Here is a 21251-nt window from a genome sequence, read left to right on the forward strand (position 1 = left end):
GTGCCATCCTCCTTCCTTCCCTTTCCCTCAGTCTGCACCCCCTGCAAACTGCCCCCACCCGCCCCCCCCGCCACCTTCTCGGGGTCTCCCCCCCCACCCTGGTTGCTAAGGCCCAGACCGTCATCCCAGCAACAGCCTCAGTCATGTGACCGGCAATGGCGGCGCTGACAAGAGGTAGGTGAGCCCGGCGCCCCCCACACCCGCCGCGCGCCCCCCCGGGCCCCGCTCACACCTCCCCGCGCGCCCTCCGGTTCCCCCTGCGCCCCCTCCTCCGCCTCCTTCCCCCGCGCGCGGTGCCGGGGCCCCCTTCCAGTCCCCGCTAATCCTCTTTCTGTCACCCTCCAGCCTTGGCCTCCATTCGGGGGTTCTGGGGCCCGCGATCGGGCCGACATCCACCCCACCCAGCTGTGGGGTTGCGGGGGCTCTGCCGAGCGGGGCATGTGGGAGGTGGTTCCGGGTCGGGTCTTGCAGGAGGTCGTGGGGGGAGGGGTGGAGATGCCTCAGTTGATGCCCGCAGGGACCCTGGCCCTTCCTGGCTGCCCCTGTGGGCGGCCTCTGTCTGGCGAGAGGGACTGGCCCCGTGTCCGGCCTGGGTTGCCCCAGAGGAATCGGACCCAGCATAAACTGTGGCCCCGCCTCCCTTTTCTGTGCCATCAGGACTCGGAGCAAAGGACACCTAGGTCCTGGCTTCTCTCTGATGGGGAGAGGGTGTTCCACCTGGATGGACTGTATGAGCCGAGCCTCTAGGGTTCCAATTTCACTTTCTGAATCTTGAGGTGCATCTGGCCTTGAGGGGACTATGATGGAGGCACAAACGGAGAGCTGCTCCCCTGTGGATCAGTCAAGGAATTGAGGTCACACTAATGGCCCTTCTTTCTATTTGGGCTGCATTTGGAGGTATTGTAGGGATAGCTGTGTAGCTGAACACGGCAAGACTCCGGGGAAACATCAGGCTGCTCCAGCAGATCCCTCTGCCTGAGCCCCACCCCTCCCTAAATGTAGCCTAGGTAGCTGGCAGGCTTGGACTTGTGCTGGGTTTAAAAGGTGACAGCGAGAACTTTGTTATTGCAGGGGCTGCTGCCACTTCGTTGGCATTCCAAACAGACTCCAGCAGAAGGGACCGGGTTAACTCTCAAGGAAGGCTCCCTAGCAATAGGGGCTGAATTATTCGGGAATGTGGAGCAGGGGGAGGAATTGGGGAGCAAAGGAAATATTCTTGTTCTTGTGATCTGAGGGAGGTGGCAAAAAAGACCTCTATCTGTGTGGGCTTTTCCCTTCCAGACTTTCTTATCCGTGCCCCTAGCCTTTCTTAAGAGCCTCAGAGCTGAGGAAGAGGAAAGTTAGCATGCTGAAGTTCCTTCTTTAGCAACTTGGAGAGTGGCTGGGGATGGAATTCTGCAAGAGACAAGGAGAGGAAATAAAAGAGGAGTTTTTGTTTCTGGGCTGACTGGGGAAAATGGTAACATTTGTCATCCTAACCCAGTACCTCCCCACTCCCCCCTGCCCCAGTCCTGGTCAGCTGAGTGTGGAAACAGAGGGATTTCTGCTGCTCTCATCGTCCATGGGCTTTCCAGGTATCTGCCTTTCATGGGAACCTCAACTTTCACCTTTAAATTGGTTCCCTCTATTCCATGTTCCAAGTAATCCCATTCCCAGTAACTTACACCCAGATTCTTTCTCTGTTAAGTGGGCTGCTGGGTTGGGGCTTGTGGAAATGGGAGAAGGGGTTTTTCACTTTCCCTCCTTTCCCTTTCCACCCACCAGGTCACACAACCTACAAGTAGGGAGCAGGAACAGAGAGAGAGAGCCTGCATGCCAATTCTAAGCTCTTCAGGATCAAAGTGAGCAAAAAGGAGGGCAAAAATCTCCCTTCCTTTTACAGAACCCAGTTCTCACCTGACGTGGGGGGAGGGGCAGGTTGTTTCTGTGATCTTGGGAGCAGTATAGGAGAACCAAGATTGATGCTCGGCTTGGATGATAATAAAGATACAGAAGCTTTCTTGCTCTTCAATGGGTGCTGGAGTTTGAAAGATAAGAGGAAACAGAACATGAACCTGGGGGAGGAGTTGGGGGTTGACCTCTGAGTGAGTGGAGATAATATAGGGTTGGAAAGGAACGGGAAGTAGGAGGCACTGATATTTGTCAAATGGGGACCCCCCACCCTGAGTCCTTTTCACCCTGGGGGCAGTGTCGTTCGTCCTGTCCAGAATGGCAGCCTGTGGAGGCACCTGCAAGAACAAAGTGACTGTCTCCAAGCCTGTGTGGGACTTCCTCAGCAAGGAGACCCCCGCCCGGCTGGCCCGGCTTCGGGAGGAGCACCGTGTGTCCATTCTCATAGACGGCGAGACTTCTGACATCTATGTCCTCCAGCTTTCCCCTCAGGGCCCTCCCCCAGCCCCTCCCAATGGGCTCTACCTGGCCCGGAAGGCTCTCAAGGGGCTGCTCAAGGAGGCAGAGAAAGAGCTGAAGAAAGCTCAGAGGCAGGGGGAGCTTATGGGCTGCCTGGCTTTGGGGGGTGGAGGGGAGCACCCTGAGCTGCACCGCCCAGGCCCGCCCCCTCTCCGAGCAGCCCCACTCCTGCCCCCAGGGGCACGGGGGCTGCCACCCCCTCCTCCTCCCCTGCCCCCTCCTCTTCCCCCCCGCCTTCGGGAGGAGGCAGAAGAGCAGGAGAGCACCTGCCCCATCTGTCTGGGGGAGATCCAGAATGCCAAGACGTTAGAGAAGTGCCGGCACTCATTCTGCGAGGGCTGCATCACCCGGGCACTGCAGGTGAAAAAGGCCTGCCCCATGTGTGGCCGCTTCTATGGGCAGCTGGTGGGCAACCAGCCCCAGAATGGGCGGATGCTGGTCTCTAAGGATGCCACACTCCTACTACCCAGCTATGAGAAGTACGGCACCATCGTCATCCAGTACGTCTTCCCGCCCGGTGTCCAGGGGGTAAGAAGACTATGGCCTGCCCTTACCCTTTGGTTTTCCCCACGCCTGTTCTTTGACCTAGGAAAACTCGGTGAGGGGGAGTATGTTTGTTAGATGCGATACAGTCTTGCTGTCTCCCGGTATGCCTTCCCACTCAAGTGCCCTGGAGCTAGAGGCCCCCTTGAAGCCTAGCTTTTCCATCCCCATGACCCCAAGGCACCCGTGAAAATCAGGTATGAGAGAAAGGAATTGAATTCTATTTCTTTGATGAACTCGGATGTTGACATCTATTCTTGGCAGAGGTGAAGTCTGTGGACATGGTGGCTCAGGTGCGGACAGGCCGGCGGGAAGGGTCTGACCCTCCTTAACAGTTCTGGGAGCGTTCCTCCATTCCAGATTTATGAGAGGGAAAACCTTGATGACAGTGGAAGGTTAAAACAGGAGTGGTCAAGAACCTAAAGGTGTCTTCCTGCTTGACAAAGAGTAATGTCCAGTTCTGGTTTGCAGAGTGATGAGGAAGCTCTGAAGGAGAGTAATAGAAAAATAGAACAGGTTAGACAGTGGAAGATGCATTGGGAGTGTTTTCAGGTGGAGAAGGGAAGGCTGAAAGACAAATTATTCTCACTCTTCACATTTCTGCTGAGTTATCTGGAGAGTAAGGCCCAGCTACTTTTGAGAATTCATTTGTTGCTGAATTGAGGCTTGAGGGATTGGGACAGCAGAAAGAACCTCTTAATGATGAGGATTTTGTCTGGAAACAGGCTTCTGCTGCCCAGACCCTAGAGTTGCTCCTTCCCTGGAAGGCTGTCGCTGCCCCATCAGCATTAGCTGGGGGTGTACAGCCAGAAGACTGGCCAGGATGACCCTTAAGATGCCCAGCTGCTCACTGCCCACTCTGCCTCCCCCGCCCCAGGCTGAACACCCAAACCCAGGAGTTCGGTATCCTGGCACCACACGGGTGGCCTACCTCCCGGACTGCCCTGAGGGCAACAAGGTGCTGACCCTGTTCCGCAAGGCATTTGACCAGCGTCTCACCTTCACTATCGGCACGTCTATGACCACAGGGAGACCGAATGTCATCACCTGGAACGACATCCACCACAAGACCAGCTGCACAGGGGGACCACAGCTGTGCGAAATGCCTTCTTCCCTTCCCTTCTCCCCATTTCTCTCTGGGAGCCTCCTAACTGGAGAGGACCACCCCCAAACTATTCAACCATATTGCCTACCCCAGTTTCTCCTATAGTCATCCTGGTCCTAATGTGCCCAGCTTAACCTACAAAAATAAGCAGAATTGGGCTCAGTTATCTTGGGTTTGGATAATCTTACGGAAGGTGGGGAGGGGCTAGAATGGGGCACCGGAATGAGGGTGAGCCTGGGGGTAATATGAGTAAGCCTGAACGGCTAACCCTGACCCTCATTTCTCTTTGCTCCCAGGTTTGGGTACCCGGACCCCACCTACCTGACCCGGGTGCAAGAGGAGCTGAGAGCCAAGGGCATCACCGATGACTGAAGGACATCCCCTTTGGGAGGCCCCTGCTGTTCTCCTTCAGTAGGACCCAGTGGGAGCCTCTGTTGTCTCTCCCTCTGCTCCCCTCATCACTCAAGTAGGGGACTGTCTGACTGGGGAAGGGGTTCAGAGAAGGAGGGGTGATCCCTTCCCCAGTCCCCCGCAGGCTGAGTGCTTCAGTGCAGTGTGAGCCACTCCCTTCTGGCAGAGTCTGATGTCCCAGGCTCTGCTCCCCTCCTCCCCGTGTACATACTCCCAGTCTTCCCGCCCCCTCCATTACCCTTGGCTTTTTCTGGTTTGTGATGTGCTCCAGTGACTAAGCTGAGAAAGGACCTGGGTGGGGAGGAGAGGGTCTCTTGCTCCCCCCCCCGTACTGCTCCACTGCTGAATTTCTGCTCGGGGAGGGGGGTCAGGCTGCTGTGAGCCCCCGTAGAGCCAGCCGCGTGTGTTCTTCAGAAATAATTCCCCTTCTCCCTTAACCTTGTCCTTTCTCTTCTGTGTCTCTGTCTTTGTCGGTCTTTCTCCCACTCTTCTCTGCCCCCTAGAAGGAGCCTCCTTACCCTGTTCTGGAATCGCCGCCAGACTGTAGCTTTTAATTTAATAAAAATAAAGTAAAATATGCAACTCTCTATGCCACACCCGTTCTGTTCTGTGGGCCAGGGTGGGGGATGGGGGGGTGGGGTGAGAAGATGGACCTGCTGAGAGGGAGAAGGGGGTGGTGATCGGGAACTCCCTGGGCGCCTCCCCAGGCTCTCTGCCTCCAGAGGGCCTGGGAAAACGGCAGGTACTTAGTGGGCTCCAAGATAAAACTGCGAAGCCTTGGATCGTGCTTCGACAGCGGAGTCAGGATTAAGAGGGGTTTGTTGCGGAACTACAGTTGCAGAGAAAGGAACAACCCTACCCCTTTTGAAAAGTTTGGCTGGGGTGGGAGTGGGGGCGGAGCCGGGCAGGGGGCGGATTCCGCGGCGGCAACTCCCCGGACGCACGCTGGCCTCAGAGCCCCCCAGCTTCCGTGCCCCCTCGGCTCTGAAACTTGGAGGAGGGTAGGGGTCCAGCATGAAGCCCCCGGACCGCCCCGCCCCTGGCCGCACTGACCGGATACTGGGGGTCATGGGGGGCATGCTGCGCGCATGCGCCCTACCCGGGCAGGAGGGGGTAAGAAAGGGGGACCACGGTGGGGTCGGGGGTCTTTAGGGGGCTTTAGGATGGCTGCACCCCGCAACTCAATTTACCCGCAAACAAGAATTCTTCGGGGTAGTCGCAGGAATCCAAAAGTTCCATTAAGAGGATCATAGGCACGTTCTTGGGTAAACTGCTCCCTCCACCCCAGCCTTGGCGACGACCCTTTTATAACAAAGTGGATTTTGACAGGAGGGAGAAGGGGAAGCGGGAGGTCTAGGCTGGGCGTGGAGGGCGGGTTTCTTACGATCACTCTGTCCCCGCAGCCCCCGAAGAGAAGCCCCCTGGGGCCGGGGGGGACCGAGCCAGAATCTAACTGTATGGAGGGGAATCAGAGAGGGGAGCGCGAACGCGAGGTCCCCGCCTGGGCTCCGCTGCCCGGTAAGAAGCTAGGGGTGGGGTGGGGCACAGTTTGCCATCCTGAGCAAAGTGGCGAATTAAAAAATATACTGCTCGTATTAGTATAAAGGTTCGCATCTAATTTGCATGAGACCCATATAGACGCTGAGACTTCCACGCTTCTTCTCGCCCTCTAGCCTGCTGTGTGTCCCCCACCTCAGCGGGTCCCGAGCCCCCGCTGGCGTAGTGTCCCCGCGCCCCACCCCTGGCCCCTCGCCAGCCGAGCCTCCAGGACTTCTCCTTAATTGGTGATTAGCCTCAGCTGGAGTCCCGGGGCCTGGAGGAAAGAAGGGTCCGGCGAGAGGGCGGCACCCGGGCTGTGTTCCCCACAAAGAGCTCCCCATTCACGCACCCCCTACTGGGGGACCTTGTCCACCCTTGCGCGGCTAGAGACAGTCCCAACCCCAGGACCTCTTCGCATAGGCTAAGGCCCCATCCGCCGCGCCCTTCTCCGCCGCAGAGTCCGAGGAGCGACCCTAGCCGACCCCGCCGCCGGGCTTAACCCCCACCCCAGTGCTCCTCAGTCGGAGCCGGAGATGCGGGAGGGAGGGGGAACCCGGGGCTGGGGAGCCCAGGCTAGAGAGGAGGGGCGGAGGCGCTGGGTACTTGGAGTGGGGAACAAGGTGGTGCCTGGGGGAGGGGGAATTGGGGCGGGAACCCGGCACTGGCTGAAGGGGGAAAGCGAGGGAGAAGGCGGAGCTGGGCCGCAGAGGCCCCTCCCCGCGGCGACCCGGCGGCGGGGCCTGTTATTCTGCTCGCCGCTCGGCGGGGACCCGCGCAGCGCCAGTGACTCGGGGAGTCGGCCCCCGCCTCCTCCCCTGCCCGGGCCTAGAACTACCCCCAATCCGGGAGGCCGGAGACGGAGCTGGAACGGCTGTCGCATCCCGGCCCAGCCTCCTCCACCATCCCTCCCCTTCCCGCTGGACATCTGGACCCTGGGCCCCGCACCGACTGGGTTCCGGAAACCCTCCCCGCCCAGCTCGGCGGCCCGGCCCCGCGCCGCCCTCTCTGCAGAGTCCCCAGCCCTTTTCCAGACCAGACTTCCGCCTACCCCTGGACACCCCCGTTCCTATTCCCTCCCTCCCCCCCCCTCCCCCAGCCTGGAGCGGGGTAGGAGGGAGGGGGGGTGTGCACCCTGCGCCGTCCCCGCCCCCCGTGGTTCCCCCTGCATGGCCTGCCCGGGTGTGGGGGGGCGGGGGGCCCGGGCGCCATGCGAGGGGGGCAAAAGGGGGGTCGCTGTGCCTGTCCCCGCGTGATCCGAAAAGTGCTGGCAAAATGCGGCTGCTGCTTCGCCCGGGGGGGACATGGTGAGTGTAAGGTCGCGAGGGCCCAGTGTTGAGTGGGGGGTGGGCTGAGGGTTCAGGACTTGTGTCTGTCCCGGCCCTAGGGAGTTAGAGGCTGGAGACTATACCTGTGTTTTCCAGGAAAGTGACCTAATAGATGATCTCTAAGATCCCCTCTTGCCTTCAAATTTCTAACAGTTAAAAGTTAAGGAAATTGGGGAAGGGGCAGGGGACTCCTCTCAACTGGGTATGAGAAAAACCCATCCACAATCCCCTTATGCCTAGACCACATCTTCCCTCAAATCCTTTTGCTGAGAACCTACTTCGGATCTGAAGAGGGACAGCGTGATGGAGGAGTGAGGGATGAGGGGGGTCTACCAGGGGCTTTTTCCCAAATCACAGCTCCTCTGTCCCTGAGCCCAGGCCAAGGGTAACACCATGAGCTCTCCTCACTTGCCCCCTCTATTGGGTTTGTGCATGTGCTGGGAAGGTGGGCTGCAGAAGTCGTCTCTTTTTATAGTGACTACTGCACTTGGTGGAGGAGGGGTCTGGGGGTGGCAGATGGGCTCTTAAGCTCTTTTTCTCCCCCACCCCACCGCCCTTCTCAGAGAATGGTCTGTACCCGTTGCAAGGGGGAGGGTTGTAGGAGAGCAGATGGCCACCCCCAGCTTCCAGTGTCTGCCCAGATGGCTGCCCTCACCCCCATGTTGGTGCCATGCTCAGATATGGGGGAACCCCCACATGTAACTGGGGGTTTCAGGCCTAGGGAGCCAGGTGTTTTCTGTCCTTCCTCCCAATGGTGTCCTGGTGAAATTTTCTCTCCTGGCCAACTCTAATGAGGATGGCAAGAAAGCGAGCCCTGAGGGAGAGGGGCTGAGCATCACAGAGCAGAGGCTCTGGGGGCTCCCTAGGGACCCCGAATCTGGAGCTGAAGCAAAATTTATCACCCCCTTTCTCCCCCTACCCCACCCCCTTAGAATCCTATTCCATTGCTGGCAGTGAGGGGAGTATCTCGGCTTCAGCTGCCTCGGGTCTGGCTGCTCCCTCTGGCCCCAGCTCTGGCCTCAGCTCTGGCCCCTGTTCCCCGGGACCCCCAGGGCCAGTCAGTGGCCTGAGAAGATGGTTGGATCATTCTAAACATTGTCTCAGAGTGGAAACTGAGGCAGAAGGTGGCCAGGCTGGACCATATGAGGTGAGGAAGGAGCACCAGAGAAGCATGTAGGACATCCATGAAGGGTGCTGGGAGAGGGCAGGCTGAGGGGGCCACGGGTCACTGGGGAGACACAGTTACTGTCCCTGACCTTGGAGACTTGACCTCTGGCCCCCAGAACTGGATGCTGGAACCAGCTTTAGCCACAGGAGAGGAGCTGCCAGAACTGACCCTGCTGACCACGTTGCTGGGGAGCCCTGGGGATAAGACGCAGGTACGAAGAGATGAGTCTGGCGTGGCTCCCCTCACCCAAGAGGCGTCACTTTGCTTCCTCTGGGATGTTCTTCCTTACAGCCACCTGAAGAGGAGACTTTGTCCCCAGCCCCTGAGAGTGAAGAGGACCAGAAAAAGGCTCTGGAAAGGAGTATGTAAGTGTCCACACACTCTCTATCCCCGACCCCCGCAGTCGCACAACTTCCAGAGGATTGTCTCTCACATTTTAGATTTGAGACTCGGAATTTCCCCTGAGGTTGGCTGTGGTAATGAAGGGGCTTCTAGTCCAGGAGGGAGGAAGTGGCTAAACCTGTTCTCTTCCCAGGTACGTCCTGAGTGAACTGGTAGAGACAGAGAAAATGTACGTGGACGACTTGGGGCGGATAGTAGAGGTAGCTCCCTTCTCCCTTCCCAGCCCTGGCCCAGCCCTTTCCCCCTCCCCAGGGCTAATGTTAGGAGATGCCTTGTTGCTCCTCTGTCCCGCCTTCCCAGTCTCCCCTACATCGTGGACTTCTTTGGGGAGGGGAGGTTCCCACCAGGCCTGGCTCCACACACTCATGTTCCCACCCAACCTTCCCACAGGGTTACATGGCCACCATGGCTGCTCAGGGGGTACCCGAGAATCTTCGAGGTCGTGACAGGATTGTGTTTGGGAACATCCAGCAAATCTACGAGTGGCATCGAGAGTGAGTGATGGATCCCTGAGAGCGAGGGGAAGGGGCATATGTCTGGTGGTCTCTGTATCCTACCCACGGGCCCATTGTGGCCTGAGGAATGTTTGGAGAGACTTCGTGGGGAACACTAGGAGGGCAGACAGCTCTGAGTTGCTTGGAGTAGGGGTATTTGACGAGCCTTTTCCCTCCCTACCCCTCCAGCTATTTCCTGCAGGAGTTACAGAGGTGTTTGAAGGATCCTGATTGGCTGGCTCAGCTCTTCATCAAACATGTGAGGCTTGAGAGAGTGGGGCCCAGGAGGGGAGGGGCTTGGGAGTGGGTCAGGACTTTCTGGAGATGTGCCCTCTCTCCTCACTCACTCTACTCTTTCTTGGATTTTACTCCTGTTAGGAGCGCCGCCTGCACATGTACGTGGTGTACTGTCAGAATAAGCCCAAGTCAGAGCATGTGGTATCAGAATTTGGGGACAGCTATTTTGAGGTCAGTGACTGAGATACCTTGGGGAAAGGGTGACAGAATCGTCAGCATGAGCAGGCTTTCCAGGCTGCAAAACCACCCCATCTGTCCCTGTCCCCAGGAGCTCCGGCTGCAGCTGGGGCACCGCCTGCAGCTCAACGACCTCCTCATCAAACCAGTGCAGAGGATCATGAAATACCAGCTGCTGCTCAAGGTCGGGGCCACCTGTTCCCTGGGGGCACAGCTGGTTGGGATGGCCCTTTCCTCATTCATCTCCCCAGGGTTCCTAAGGCTGCCCGCCCAGACTTCCGGGGGGCCCTCACCTGTGTCCTCAGGGGAGGATGTGAGGGCTTTTGAGGATGTTCTCATAACCTCCCTGAGCATTTCTTCTCTGTGTCTTAGGATTTTCTCAAGTATTATAGTAGAGCTGGGATGGATACTGAAGAGCTGGAGGTGAGTACTCCCAGATCTCATAGGACACACCACGCACACCTCATCGTCTTAGTCTCCTGGGGTCCTCCAGCTCCATGGGTGGTGAAGGGGAAGGCTGGTTGGCGATAGAAACATGGTCTGAAGACGCCTCTTTCCCAATGATGACGGTGCTCTTCTTTTCTCTTGTGTCCCAGCAAGCTGTGGAGGTCATGTGCTTCGTACCCAAGCGCTGTAATGACATGATGACCCTGGGGAGACTGCGGGGGTTTGAGGTACAGGGATGGAGCAATGCTCTTCTGCCCCAGGCTGAGCACTCAGGAGGTCCTTACAGGGAAGTGTGCTCTCCTGGGGCTGACAGGAGATGGTTGGTTGGGAGTGTCAGCGGAAGGAGGGAGGAGCAGAGAGTTGCCCCTTTTCTCTTATTGTTTTTCTCAAAGGCCACTCTCCTTTGGTTTCAGGGCAAATTGACTGCTCAGGGGAAGCTCTTGGGCCAGGACACATTCTGGGTCACAGAGCCCGAGGCTGGGGGACTGCTCTCTTCTCGGGGTCGAGAGAGACGTGTCTTCCTCTTTGAACAAATCATCATCTTCAGTGAGGCCCTGGGAGGAGGAGTGAGAGGTGGAACGCAGCCTGGATATGTGTACAAAAGCAGCATCAAGGTGGGGAGGGTGTCCCAAGGGAGAGGTCTGACTGGGATAGGGGAGGCCTCTGAGAGGATGATCCTCGGATCCTCTTTGGATTTGTTGGAGGGGACAGGAACCAGAGAGGGCCTGAAGAATTTGGCGGCTACCTCTTATTTGCCAATCCAGGTGAGCTGCCTGGGACTGGAGAGGAACCTCCAAGGCGACCCTTGCCGCTTTGCACTGACCTCCAGAGGGCCAGAGGGTGGGATCCAGCGCTATGTCCTGCAGACCGCAGACCCTGCGGTCAGTCAGGCCTGGATCAAGCAAGTGGCTCAGATCCTGGAAAGCCAGCGGGACTTTCTCAATGGTGAAGCTCTCACCCACCCTCCCCGACATCCTCCCTTGGTCCTTGGATCTCCTGAATCCCTCACCGCCCAGTCTCCAATCCCTGCCCTCACCCCAGCTTCTCCCCATCCCTCATCCTCACTTTTCCACTACTAGCTCAAGATTTAGTAACTCAGAATCCCCTAAAGCCTCAAGCGGCTTACACTGGCCGACAGTCCTTGAGAGCAGAGCCCCTGGGAGAGGGCGTGTCTCTGCTGTAACCCTCCTTCTGTCCCTTTGTTTGCCCCAGCACTGCAGTCACCCATTGAGTACCAGAGACGGGAGAGCCAGACAAACAGCCTGGGACGGCCAGGAGGTCCTGGGGTGGGGAGCCCCGGGAGAATTCGGCCTGGAGATCGGGCCCAGGTCAGCACACACACACCCATCAATGGCTCTCTTCCCTCCCTGCTGCTGTTTCCCAAAGGGCAGGTGGCCAGAGTCCCCCTGTCCCTGGACACACAGGTATGAGGAATGGAGTTCCCTGGTCGTAAGGGCAGAATGGGGAGGTACTCTCTTGTTCCAGGATCCCCAAACCTCCTTCCCCTGTATCATTCCTTTCTTCCACCACCTTCCTTTTGTCTGCCCGCTCCTACTTCCCATCTCTTACCCTCCCCCACTCCAGTTTAACCCTGAGAGAAGCTGATGGTCTCAGATAATCTAAGATGTCTGACAAGAGGGGGTGGGTTGACTAGGGGCTTACACTGACAAGAGAGGAGTGAGGGTGGATTCCTGAACTTTTTTGATCCTCTGACTAGAGTCTCTCTTCAGGCCTCCAGTGACATCCCCCAGGCTCCTCATGACTCTCCTCCAGTTCCACCAATTCCAAATGCCCCCCCCTGCCAAGCCAGACTTGCCAAGCTGGATGAAGATGAGCTGTAACTGGTGAAGGCCATGGGGGTGGTGCTGACTCAGCCACTCTGTTCCCCCAGGAACTTCAGGGCAATCCTTCTGGCAGCGCCCCAGAATTCCTCCCTCTTGGTGTATCTGGAGGGTGGACAAGGCTGGGAGTGTCACCTTGGAGGAGGGAACCTAGACTCAGAAAGACTTCTTTCTGCCCAAGGAACACAGGTTCCTTCAGCCCCCACCCCATGCATGCATCACAGGTCCCCCCAAAAGGAGGAAATGTGGGTGGGTCGGAGGGCTGGGGCAAGGGCCAGACAGAAACTATTGGTTTTGGTTTTGATTTTGTTTTTTCTGTTTTTTGAGAATAAAGGTTTTGTTATATCACTAAAGCTGCTGTCTTGGCAGAGGGAAGGGGAAGCTGAAGTAGGGGTAAGTGGGGTAAAGGGGTATGGAAGAGGTCAGCTGGCCCCTCAAATCAGTCATTGGAGGAGGGGTCTGGTGAAAGGAGAAGGGTGCGGGATGTAAGATAAAAGATGTAATTATCTTTGTCCCTCACCTGCGGTTGCAGCATCTCTCAGTCTAGACCTGGAGCTTAGGGCTACTGGAAAACCCTAGAACCTTGACGTATCCTCCCCTTTACCCAGTCCCTCTTTCCCTCCCCGCTGGTCTCTGTTCTAGACCCCACTGGAAAGCCCGCTGTGGGGTGACTTCCCACCATTCCCCCCAACACCCAGATTCTAAAGCTCCGAATGCCCAATGTACCTTTCTTTCTGGGGCCACCATGTTCAGCTGAGGGAACATGGGGAGGTGAGAGGATGCTGGGCTGCTGTGGCCCCTTCTGGCTCTGGGTATCCTTATTTTTCCTGTCTGGGAGGTTGTAAGGCATATCCATACTGAGCAGGAGGGGATTCTTCTTCAAGTCACAGACCCAAGAGTGGAGAGCCCAAAGGGGTCTTCACCCCTCCCAACTTCTGGGAAAGCCCCTGGGACAGAGAGCCAAACGTGCAGAGATCCATGTCCAGATGCTCTGTCCTGGGTCCTTGGGCATCGGTGTGTCCACTGTGTCCATCCGTCCCCTGGGCCCTGTCACGTGTACTTGAGCTTCCTCAGCAGACAATAGACCGCTGGGGTGGGAGGGTGAGGAGGAGCTGGAGTCTCCCTGTGGGCCTGAGGTCTCTCTGGCCACAATGGGGGGAGGGACCTCTAAGGTGGAGGGGACAGGACGTACAGCCCAGATAAGACTTCTGGGGAACAATAGGAGGAATTGAAGAGTGGAGACCCACCCTCACTGTACCCCACGCCCAGGGCTTTGGGGTCAGCGACTGGGGAGGGGTGCTAAGGATTCACGTGAATGGAGGAGGGAATGGGGCAAATAGCAGAATTCTGGAGCTCAGAACCTTTGTATCTCTTTAGGGACCACAGGGGTACATGAGGTGGGTGGGTGCGTGACCCTTTTGTACTTAATTTAACCGCATATGTGTTGTTGAGTGCCTACTTTGTGAATAGCACTGGAATGTAATAAACAGTGCTTCAGTGTTTTTGGCTTCTGAGAAATAAAATCAAAGTTCCCTGTCTGTTCAGTGTTCCCCCTGAGGCCCTGAACTGGGAATTTAGGCCCAGCCACTCCCAGCAGAGGTGTGTGTGTGGCAGGGCGGTTCTCTATCCATCCGTATCCAATAGCAGCTGCTTCCCATCTAGATAGTTTGTGAAACAGCTGAGGCCAATGGAGCCCCTTACACTTTCTGGGTACAAGCTGCGCCCCATGAGGATTTGGGTCGGGGGTTGGGGGGGAAGGGAGGTTGGAACGCCGCTGAACTTTCTTGTGGGCAATGCAGCGGCCCTGGGAATGACCAATAACCCTAGAGGAGTCAGCGTCTGTCTTCGCCCAAGGTGCAGATGCGGAAAGGAACCGGGAGCGAGAAGGCGGGAGTCAAAAGACCTAGGAGCGGTAAATAGTGGGTGTTGGGTGATGGGGCGCGTTTGTCTTTTGCCCTACCTCTCTGGCTCCTACCCCTTCCCACAGCCATCCCTCCCCCCATAGCAGGCTGCAGAGCGAGCGATCAGTCCAAGGATGTCTGAGGAAACGCCTAACGTAGAGACACCCCCTCCCCAAGGCGCAGCCGGCTCCTGACTGTAGAAGGTCCCCAAGAGAGGGCGCCCTCCGGGACGGGATTGAACCCAGCTTCGCGGAGGCGGGACTCGGGGCCCGCGGGCGGAGGGGTATTTAAGACTGGGCGGAGTTGGAGGTGGCCGAGGGCAAAATGAGTGGGCTACCCGGTGCCAGCACCTGCCCAGGTCCGGGAGAGGCCTCCGACCTTAAGTCCCCCCTGGGCGCCAAGTTCAGGGAACCTCTTACCGAGGCCCGGTTTCAGCAGCTCTTCGGGGACGCAGAGCAGGAGCCCGAGCTACTCGCGGAGCCCCGCTGGTCGCGGCTGCGCCGGCTTTGGAGGCGGCGGGCCCGCGCCTGTTCCGGACCGGGGCCGTGGCCCCTGCTGCGGGCGCGGCTGCCCCCGCTGCGTTGGCTGCCCCACTACCGCTGGCGGGCCTGGCTGCTCGGGGATGCGGTGGCCGGAGTGACCGTGGGCATCGTGCACGTGCCCCAGGGTGAGCGGCGCCAGCAGCAGCCTGTCAGGGGCCCAAGCTCTAGAGGGCTTCGGGTTGGCACGGGGCCTGGGAAACGGGAGCGAAGTGGTGGGTTAGTGTGGTTTGAGGGCTCGGCGACAGGGACCTGAGGCCAAGTTCTGGGTAAGGACAGTGGAGCTCCATCAGATCCCCACCCCCAGCTCCCCTCATCTGTGCAATTCTGCGCGAAGTCTTGGACACGGTCCGGCTCAGGGAACTGGAGAGAGGCCGGACGCCTGCCCCCCAGGACGCGGCCGACACAGATCTCTGACCTTGTCCGCCCCACGACCTCCCATCAAGGCCCGTTAACCCCTCAGTTCCCTCATGTGGCGGGATTTAGAGTCCCCGGGCCAGCCTCCAAGAGTGCGGGAAGGGAAGGGCAGTCCTGGAGGCTGGGCACCCTGCCCCCAACCCACACACCGGAGACCTTTCCTTCCACTACGCCCCCAGGCATGGCCTTTGCCCTCCTGACCTCCGTGCCCCCAGTGTTCGGACTCTACACTTCTTTCTTTCCCGTCCTCATCTACACCTTGTTGGGTACTGGGAGACACCTGTCCACCGGTGAGTGACCCAGTGAATCCTCTCCTCCTCTGTGGGGTGGAAAGGACAGGGGTTTGAGGCTTCCGTTCTTGTAAGCTCCCTCGCCCTTATTCCCGTCTTCACGCCCCCCACCTTCCCTTCCGCCTCTGCCGCTACACTGCGGTGAACCTCTGACCTAGGCAGTGCTCGCTGCGGGTGCTGAGTGGGTGCAAAGAGGCGGGAGTTTACTCGGACTTTTCCTCTCCATGAAATTTGGTTAAAATGAACGTCTCTACGACTTGGAAGAGGGGAGAGGAGATACGCTGTCGCCCAAAGGAGCAGGCAGTCCCCAGGGCGTCTGCAGGAGGGGGCAGGGACGCAGTTGGGAGCAGTTTTTTCCCGGCGGGTGCTCCCTCCTTTCCTCCCTCACCGCTGGTTCCGGGCTGCTGCACCAGCTCTTGGCCCCAGAGTCTTCACCTGAGCAGCAAGCCTTCTAGGAGAGGGCGTCTGACGGCAGCATCCTGGGCGGAGAGCGCGAAGCCTGGGCTGTTGCCGCGCCCCAGGTGGCACAGCTGGTGGTCTCTGCGTTTGTCCCCCGGCCCTAGGAACTTTCGCGGTACTCAGCCTTATGACGGGCTCGGCCGTGGAGCGGCTGGTGCCTGAACCCCTCGAGGGGAACCTGAGCGGCATCGAGAGGGAACAGCTGGATGCTCAGCGGGTTGGTGCGGCTGCGGCCATGGCCTTCGGGAGCGGGGCACTGATGGTGAGGGAGGACCTTGGGGGAGGACCCTGAGGGAATCCACGCTGGGGGCCCGGGGAATTGAGCCAGGGGAGAGGGAGGGACAAGTCTCCAGCACCGGTCTAGGCGGGAGAGGTGCGCGGACAAGCTGGTGCACTGCGCCGGGGCTGGTCTGCTCCTTCTCCAGTGGTGATGGCGCATCTTCTCCCCTGCAGCTGGGAATGTTCGCGCTGCAGCTCGGCGTCCTGGCCACCTTTTTGTCGGAGCCTGTAGTCAAGGCGCTGACCAGTGGGGCCGCCCTGCACGTGCTCGTGTCCCAACTGCCTAGCCTTTTGGGGTTGCCCCTCCCGCGTCAGATCGGCTGCTTCGCTCTCTTCAAGGTGAGGGTGGGAGAAGAGCGAAGAGTATTCTAGCGGTCCCGGGAAGAGGGAAGCCCGTAAAGAAAGGAAGGGGGGCGAGTGGAGGGATAGTGTGTGGCACGGGCGGAGAAAAGGTCAGAACCACGTGGCTGAATGAGAGTCGCTGAGGAGGTGGAAGCCCTGATGGGAGCCAGGAGAGGCCTCGCCTCAGTCTGGCGGGTCCGCGCTGGGGGCAGTCGACCCTGGCCCCAGGACCTCTGCTCACTGCCCCTGCCCGTAGACGCTGGCCGCCGTGCTGACGGCGCTGCCGCGGAGCAGTCCCGCCGAACTGACCGTCTCGGCACTCAGCCTGGCGCTGCTCGTGCCCGTCAAGGAACTGAACGTGAGGTTCCGAGACAGGCTACCCACCCCGATCCCAGGGGAAATCGTCATGGTGAGGATGGGGTCCCAGCCCCGTGCACCGCACAGACCCTGCCCGTCCTGTAGGAACTGGCCGCTGCCGCCCCCTCGTAGAGTGCAGAGAGGTCACAGATGAGAGGTCCCGCTTAACACGTGTACTTTTCCAGGCCCCTTCCCAGAACACTTTGACCCTCGGAAATCCCCCACCCAAACGTCCCCCCTTCTCTCAAAAAGCCGGCTGTAGGCCTCTTAGAAAGCCTTCTTCCTCCTTACAGCGCCCCCTTGCGGCGTCGCTCGCCACGGCACCTCCTCTCCCGTCTCTCCCCTCACCGGTCCTGCACTGTAATTCACCGTTTATCCTCCTTCCCGCGTCCACCTACATTTCTCTCTCTCCCCAACTAAACAGGCTTTCCTCGTCTCCACAGATACCCCATATATCCCTTGATATAACCCAGCTTCCCTTAGAATGGCTCGATTGTACCTCTTGATATCCACCATCCCTCATAGCAGCCCCCTCTCACTTCCTCCTGTCCATCTCTCTCCATAGCTCCAGGCATACATCATTCTTCTTTCCCATCCCCACTCTCCTTCACTCTAAACCAGTTGTTAGGCACCCATCCCCAAAACATCCCAACTACCCCAGTTGCTGGGCTCATGCAACCACCTAATCCTGAGTTGCAAGCCTCTCTCATATTGAGCTCCTTCTAGCATCTGCCAGGGGCCTATCTCCTCCCATGCTCTAATTTGCTCTCTTTCCCAGGTGCTTCTGGCCTCCGTGCTCTGCTTCACCTCTTCCCTGGACACAAGATATAACGTCCAGATAGTTGGATTGCTGCCCGGAGGGTAAGAGAGAATGAAAAGGCACCAGTTTTCTTTTCTCACAACTCTCCCACCCAACACCTTCCCCTGTCCTGCCCTATGCTATTTCCTCTCTCTCGCTCTGATCCCTGTTATACCCAACCCATCCTCACCATGGATTCCTCTCTCTCTAGATTTCCCCAGCCTCTCCTCCCCAGCCTGGCTGAGCTGCCCAGGATTCTGGCCGACTCGTTGCCCATGGCACTGGTTACCTTTGCAGTGTCTGCCTCCCTGGCCTCCATCTATGCAGACAAGTACAGCTACACTATTGATTCCAACCAGGTGTGGCTTTGAGTGAGGACCCCAACCTCATTCAGGAGACAGCCCCCTAATGTGATTCCCTCCTCCCAGCCATGCCTTTGTCTCCTCTTCATCTCACTGCATCCCTCCAGGAGCTCTTTGCACATGGTGTCTCCAACCTCATCTCCTCCCTCTTCTCTTGCTTTCCCAACTCGGCCACGTTGGCCACAACCAGCCTACTAGTGGATGCTGGTGGGAACACACAGGTAAGAGCACGTCCCTGGGTGAGGAGAAGCGGGGAGGGGCATCCAGGTTGGGTGGTGGTGGAACAAGTGGAAGATTGGCAGATCCCCAGTTGGCAGCTCTATAGAGAAGGATGGAATTCTGTGAGGGAAGGTGAGTGAGGAGATGGGATTACCTGGGTAGGAGGTATAGAAGAGAAGAAAGGTCCATTAAGACCTTTGTAGACTCTAAGCACTGAAAAAGTTTATGGTGCCCTATATGTAGTTCAAAATAAGAACAATACTAATCTGGAAAATAAATTTAAGAAACAAAATTCAGGTGTTTTTCCTTGTGAGGACATTTTCTTTTAAAAAGAAATATCACGTATCAAAGTCTCTCCCTAATATTTTTGGTTTCCTGTACTTTGTTGGTGCCCTAAGCATGTGATTAGCTTGCTTTTAGGGTCATCCAACAGTGGCTTTTAAGATGAAGGTAGGCTGGTGGGGGTGGGATGAATTGGGAGATTGGGATTGACATATACACACTGCTATATATAAAAATAGCTAGCTAGTAAGGACCTACTGTATAGCACAGGGAACTCTATTCAAATATACTCTGTAATGACTATGGGAAAAGAATCCAAAAAAGAATGGATATATGTATATGTATGACTGATTCACTTTGCTGTACAGCAGAAACTAACACAACATTGTAAATCAACTATGCTCCAATAAAATTTTAAAAAAAGATGGAGGTCGGCTACAAAAATAGGGATGTTGAACTACATCTTGGGGCAGACCAGCAAATGGCAGGCATTTAATTGGGGGAGGGGAAAGGTAGGTGTGAGCAGCAGAATATCAAGAAGGGGGTTGAGGGGTGAGGAACATCAGTGTGGAAGGGGATTTGGGAGGAGGGAAACTTCCAAGGAGGATGAGGCAGAGTAGGCAGGGAGACCAACTCTCACGTGGGGGTGGGTGAGGTTCCCTCCCTCCTTTGCTTCCGTCCCTCCTTCCCTCTAGCTGGCAGGCCTCTTCTCCTGTATGGTTGTCCTGTCTGTCCTGCTGTGGCTGGGGCCCCTCTTCTACTATCTGCCCAAGGTAAGCAGCAGAGGAGATGGAGGGGTGGCTGGGAGGGGTGGCGACATCCCTGCACACTGGGGTGGTCAGCTTACCTCCTCTGCCCCAAGGCTGTCTTGGCCTGCATCAACATCTCCAGCATGCGCCAGATGTTCTTCCAGATGCAAGAACTTCCACAACTATGGCGCATCAGCCGCGTGGACTTTGTGAGAAATGGCAGCATTACCCTCGGATGCCCCCTCCCATTTACCAGCGTCCCCAGCCTCTGCCCTTGATCGAAGCTAATTGTCCCAGTCCTAAGTTCTGCAACCCACCCACTCCCAACATGTATACCTCCTAATCCCTTTACTCAGAGACAAGGTGAAGGGTGGAGCTTGAACCTCTTCAGACCTGAATATCTGTAACTCCCCAGATGGTTCAAGGTCTGGGGTCATTACATTGGGTGTGTATCCCCTATTAGGTCCATCCCATTCCTTCCTTCTGTCATTGTTTCTACTTTCTCCCGGGCCATCCCTCCCCATCACTTGCCCTGGCAGTTACTGCCCCTGGACCCCTTTCCCTGGCAGTGATGGCCTGGCATTTCTTTTGGTCATTTCGCTCCCATCCATGTCCTGCAGGCTGTGTGGATGGTCACATGGGTGGCTGTCGTGACCCTGAGTGTGGACCTGGGCCTGGCTGTAGGTGTGGTCTTCTCCATGATGACTGTGGTCTGCCGCACCCAGAGGTGGGAGTAGAGATGAGGGGAGTCAAGATAAGAGGAGGGAAGAGAAAAGAGTGCTTGGGGTGACTCTCCAGCCAGGTCAGGCTGGGAATCTGACCCCAGCTTCCTGCCCAGGGTACAGTGCCTGGCACTTGGACTGGCTGAGGGGACAGAGCTCTACAGGCCACTCAGAGAGAGTCACAAGGTGGGTGGGCTACAGCCAAAGAAGGAAGGGAAGATTAGACTCGGATGTTTCACTGACCCTCTGACCCCTTAGCTCCTCCAGGTCCCAGGGCTCTGCATCCTGAGCTATCCAACACCGCTCTACTTTGGGACCCGTGGGCAGTTTCGTCGCATCCTGGAGTGGCATCTGGGGCTTGGAGAAAGAGGCAAGGTGAGGGACTTGGTCAAAGGGGAGTGTGGCTTCTTTGGGGGTGGGAGACAGGTGGGTGTTCTGAGGGGGGTCATTGTGCTCAAGGGGTGCATGTTCGTGCTTCTGTCTCAGAGATGGTGACTACCCCTTTCTACTCACAGGAGGCTCCAAAGACAGATGGCCCACCTGACGCAGGTGAGATGGGATGACAATGAGGGAGATTTGGGCACGACCCATGGAGGCATCTGGGTACTCCTGCCTTCTGCCATCCTAGTTGCTGAGCCTGTCAGAGTGGTAGTCCTAGACTGCAGTGGTGTCACCTTTGCAGACGCTGCAGGGGCCAGAGAAGTGGTTCAGGTGAGGGAGAGGGTAGGTTAAGGAGAAAGTCCCCTTGTCCCACGAATACTCTCTGATATAGGATTTAACCCCCTGCCCTCCCCCCCCACCCCCCGCCCCACGTAGCTGGCCAGCCGATGCCGAGATGCTGGGATCCATCTTCTCCTGGCTCAGTGTAATGGTGAGATGTGGAGGATGGAGGGATCTGGAGACTGGGGAGTGACTGGACGCTTTGGGGGGAAGGAAGAGGACACGGTGTAGTTGTAGGACCTGAGAGCCTGACCCCTTCTCCACACAGCCTCAGTGCTGGGGACACTGACCCAGGCAGGACTCCTGGATAGAGTGACCCCAGAACAGCTGTTTGTGAGTGTCCAGGATGCAGCTGCATATGCCCTGGAGAGACTGGTGAGGCGGCAGTAGCAACGGGAGTGGAAGCCAGGAGGTGCTGGGCTATGGCAAAGGAGGTGTGAGTCAGTGACTGAAGATCCAGACAGAGGGATTTGTGAAGGGGGCTGAGGAGGGAGATGAAGGAAAGGGGTGGGGATGAAGTGGTTAGTCTCTATAAGACTGAACCAGGGAGACTGGGCCCAGCTGTGGGTGAAGAACTGAGGAACTAAGGTTCCAAAGCAGGCGGTGTACTCCTGAGAGGGCTGCCAAATCTTGGGTGAGGGAGGGGAGCACCTAAT

General features: G+C 57.5%; 3 protein-coding genes across 6 annotated transcripts; all 3 read left to right on the top strand.

Annotated features, from left to right (window-relative positions):
* Positions 1–1812: 1812 nt before the first annotated feature.
* On the top strand, positions 1813–4999 carry DTX3 (deltex E3 ubiquitin ligase 3; the record flags this gene model as incomplete). The annotated part of the gene is made up of 4 exons (XM_079714668.1): positions 1813–1841; positions 2208–2937; positions 3830–4047; positions 4354–4999. The coding sequence occupies 4 exons, from the start codon at positions 1813–1815 to the stop codon at positions 4427–4429; spliced, it is 1053 nt and encodes a 350-aa protein (XP_079570794.1). The 3' UTR covers positions 4430–4999.
* A 483-nt stretch (positions 5000–5482) lies between these two features.
* On the top strand, positions 5483–12505 carry ARHGEF25 (Rho guanine nucleotide exchange factor 25; the record flags this gene model as incomplete). Of its 4 annotated transcripts, none has more annotated exons than XM_079715080.1 (16): positions 5483–5581; positions 5872–5986; positions 8265–8479; positions 8616–8711; positions 8792–8865; positions 9036–9102; positions 9293–9396; positions 9586–9655; positions 9775–9864; positions 9962–10054; positions 10243–10293; positions 10467–10544; positions 10731–10931; positions 11082–11262; positions 11530–11741; positions 12048–12505. In XM_079715080.1, the coding sequence occupies 16 exons, from the start codon at positions 5483–5485 to the stop codon at positions 12156–12158; spliced, it is 1857 nt and encodes a 618-aa protein (XP_079571206.1). In that variant the 3' UTR covers positions 12159–12505. The 4 variants fall into 4 exon arrangements, with proteins under 4 accessions (XP_079571206.1, XP_079571207.1, XP_079571208.1 ...); XM_079715081.1 differs by having other exon boundaries at positions 5881–5986; XM_079715082.1 differs by lacking the exons at positions 5483–5581; positions 5872–5986 and adding an exon at positions 7215–7311.
* Positions 12506–14383: 1878 nt separating this feature from the next.
* LOC307060602 (solute carrier family 26 member 10-like) lies at positions 14384–21000 on the top strand (the record flags this gene model as incomplete). The annotated part of the gene is made up of 16 exons (XM_079715187.1): positions 14384–14726; positions 15195–15305; positions 15869–16026; positions 16218–16382; positions 16642–16794; positions 17521–17603; positions 17753–17900; positions 18011–18124; positions 19100–19177; positions 19267–19362; positions 19774–19880; positions 19992–20061; positions 20134–20275; positions 20504–20586; positions 20692–20746; positions 20864–21000. The coding sequence occupies 16 exons, from the start codon at positions 14384–14386 to the stop codon at positions 20983–20985; spliced, it is 2028 nt and encodes a 675-aa protein (XP_079571313.1). The 3' UTR covers positions 20986–21000.
* Between the last annotated feature and the right edge of the window lie 251 nt (positions 21001–21251).

The sequence above is a fragment of the Hyperoodon ampullatus genome (assembly GCF_949752795.1).
Source record: "Hyperoodon ampullatus genome assembly, chromosome: 11".
NCBI classification, from domain to species: Eukaryota; Metazoa; Chordata; class Mammalia; order Artiodactyla; family Ziphiidae; genus Hyperoodon; species Hyperoodon ampullatus.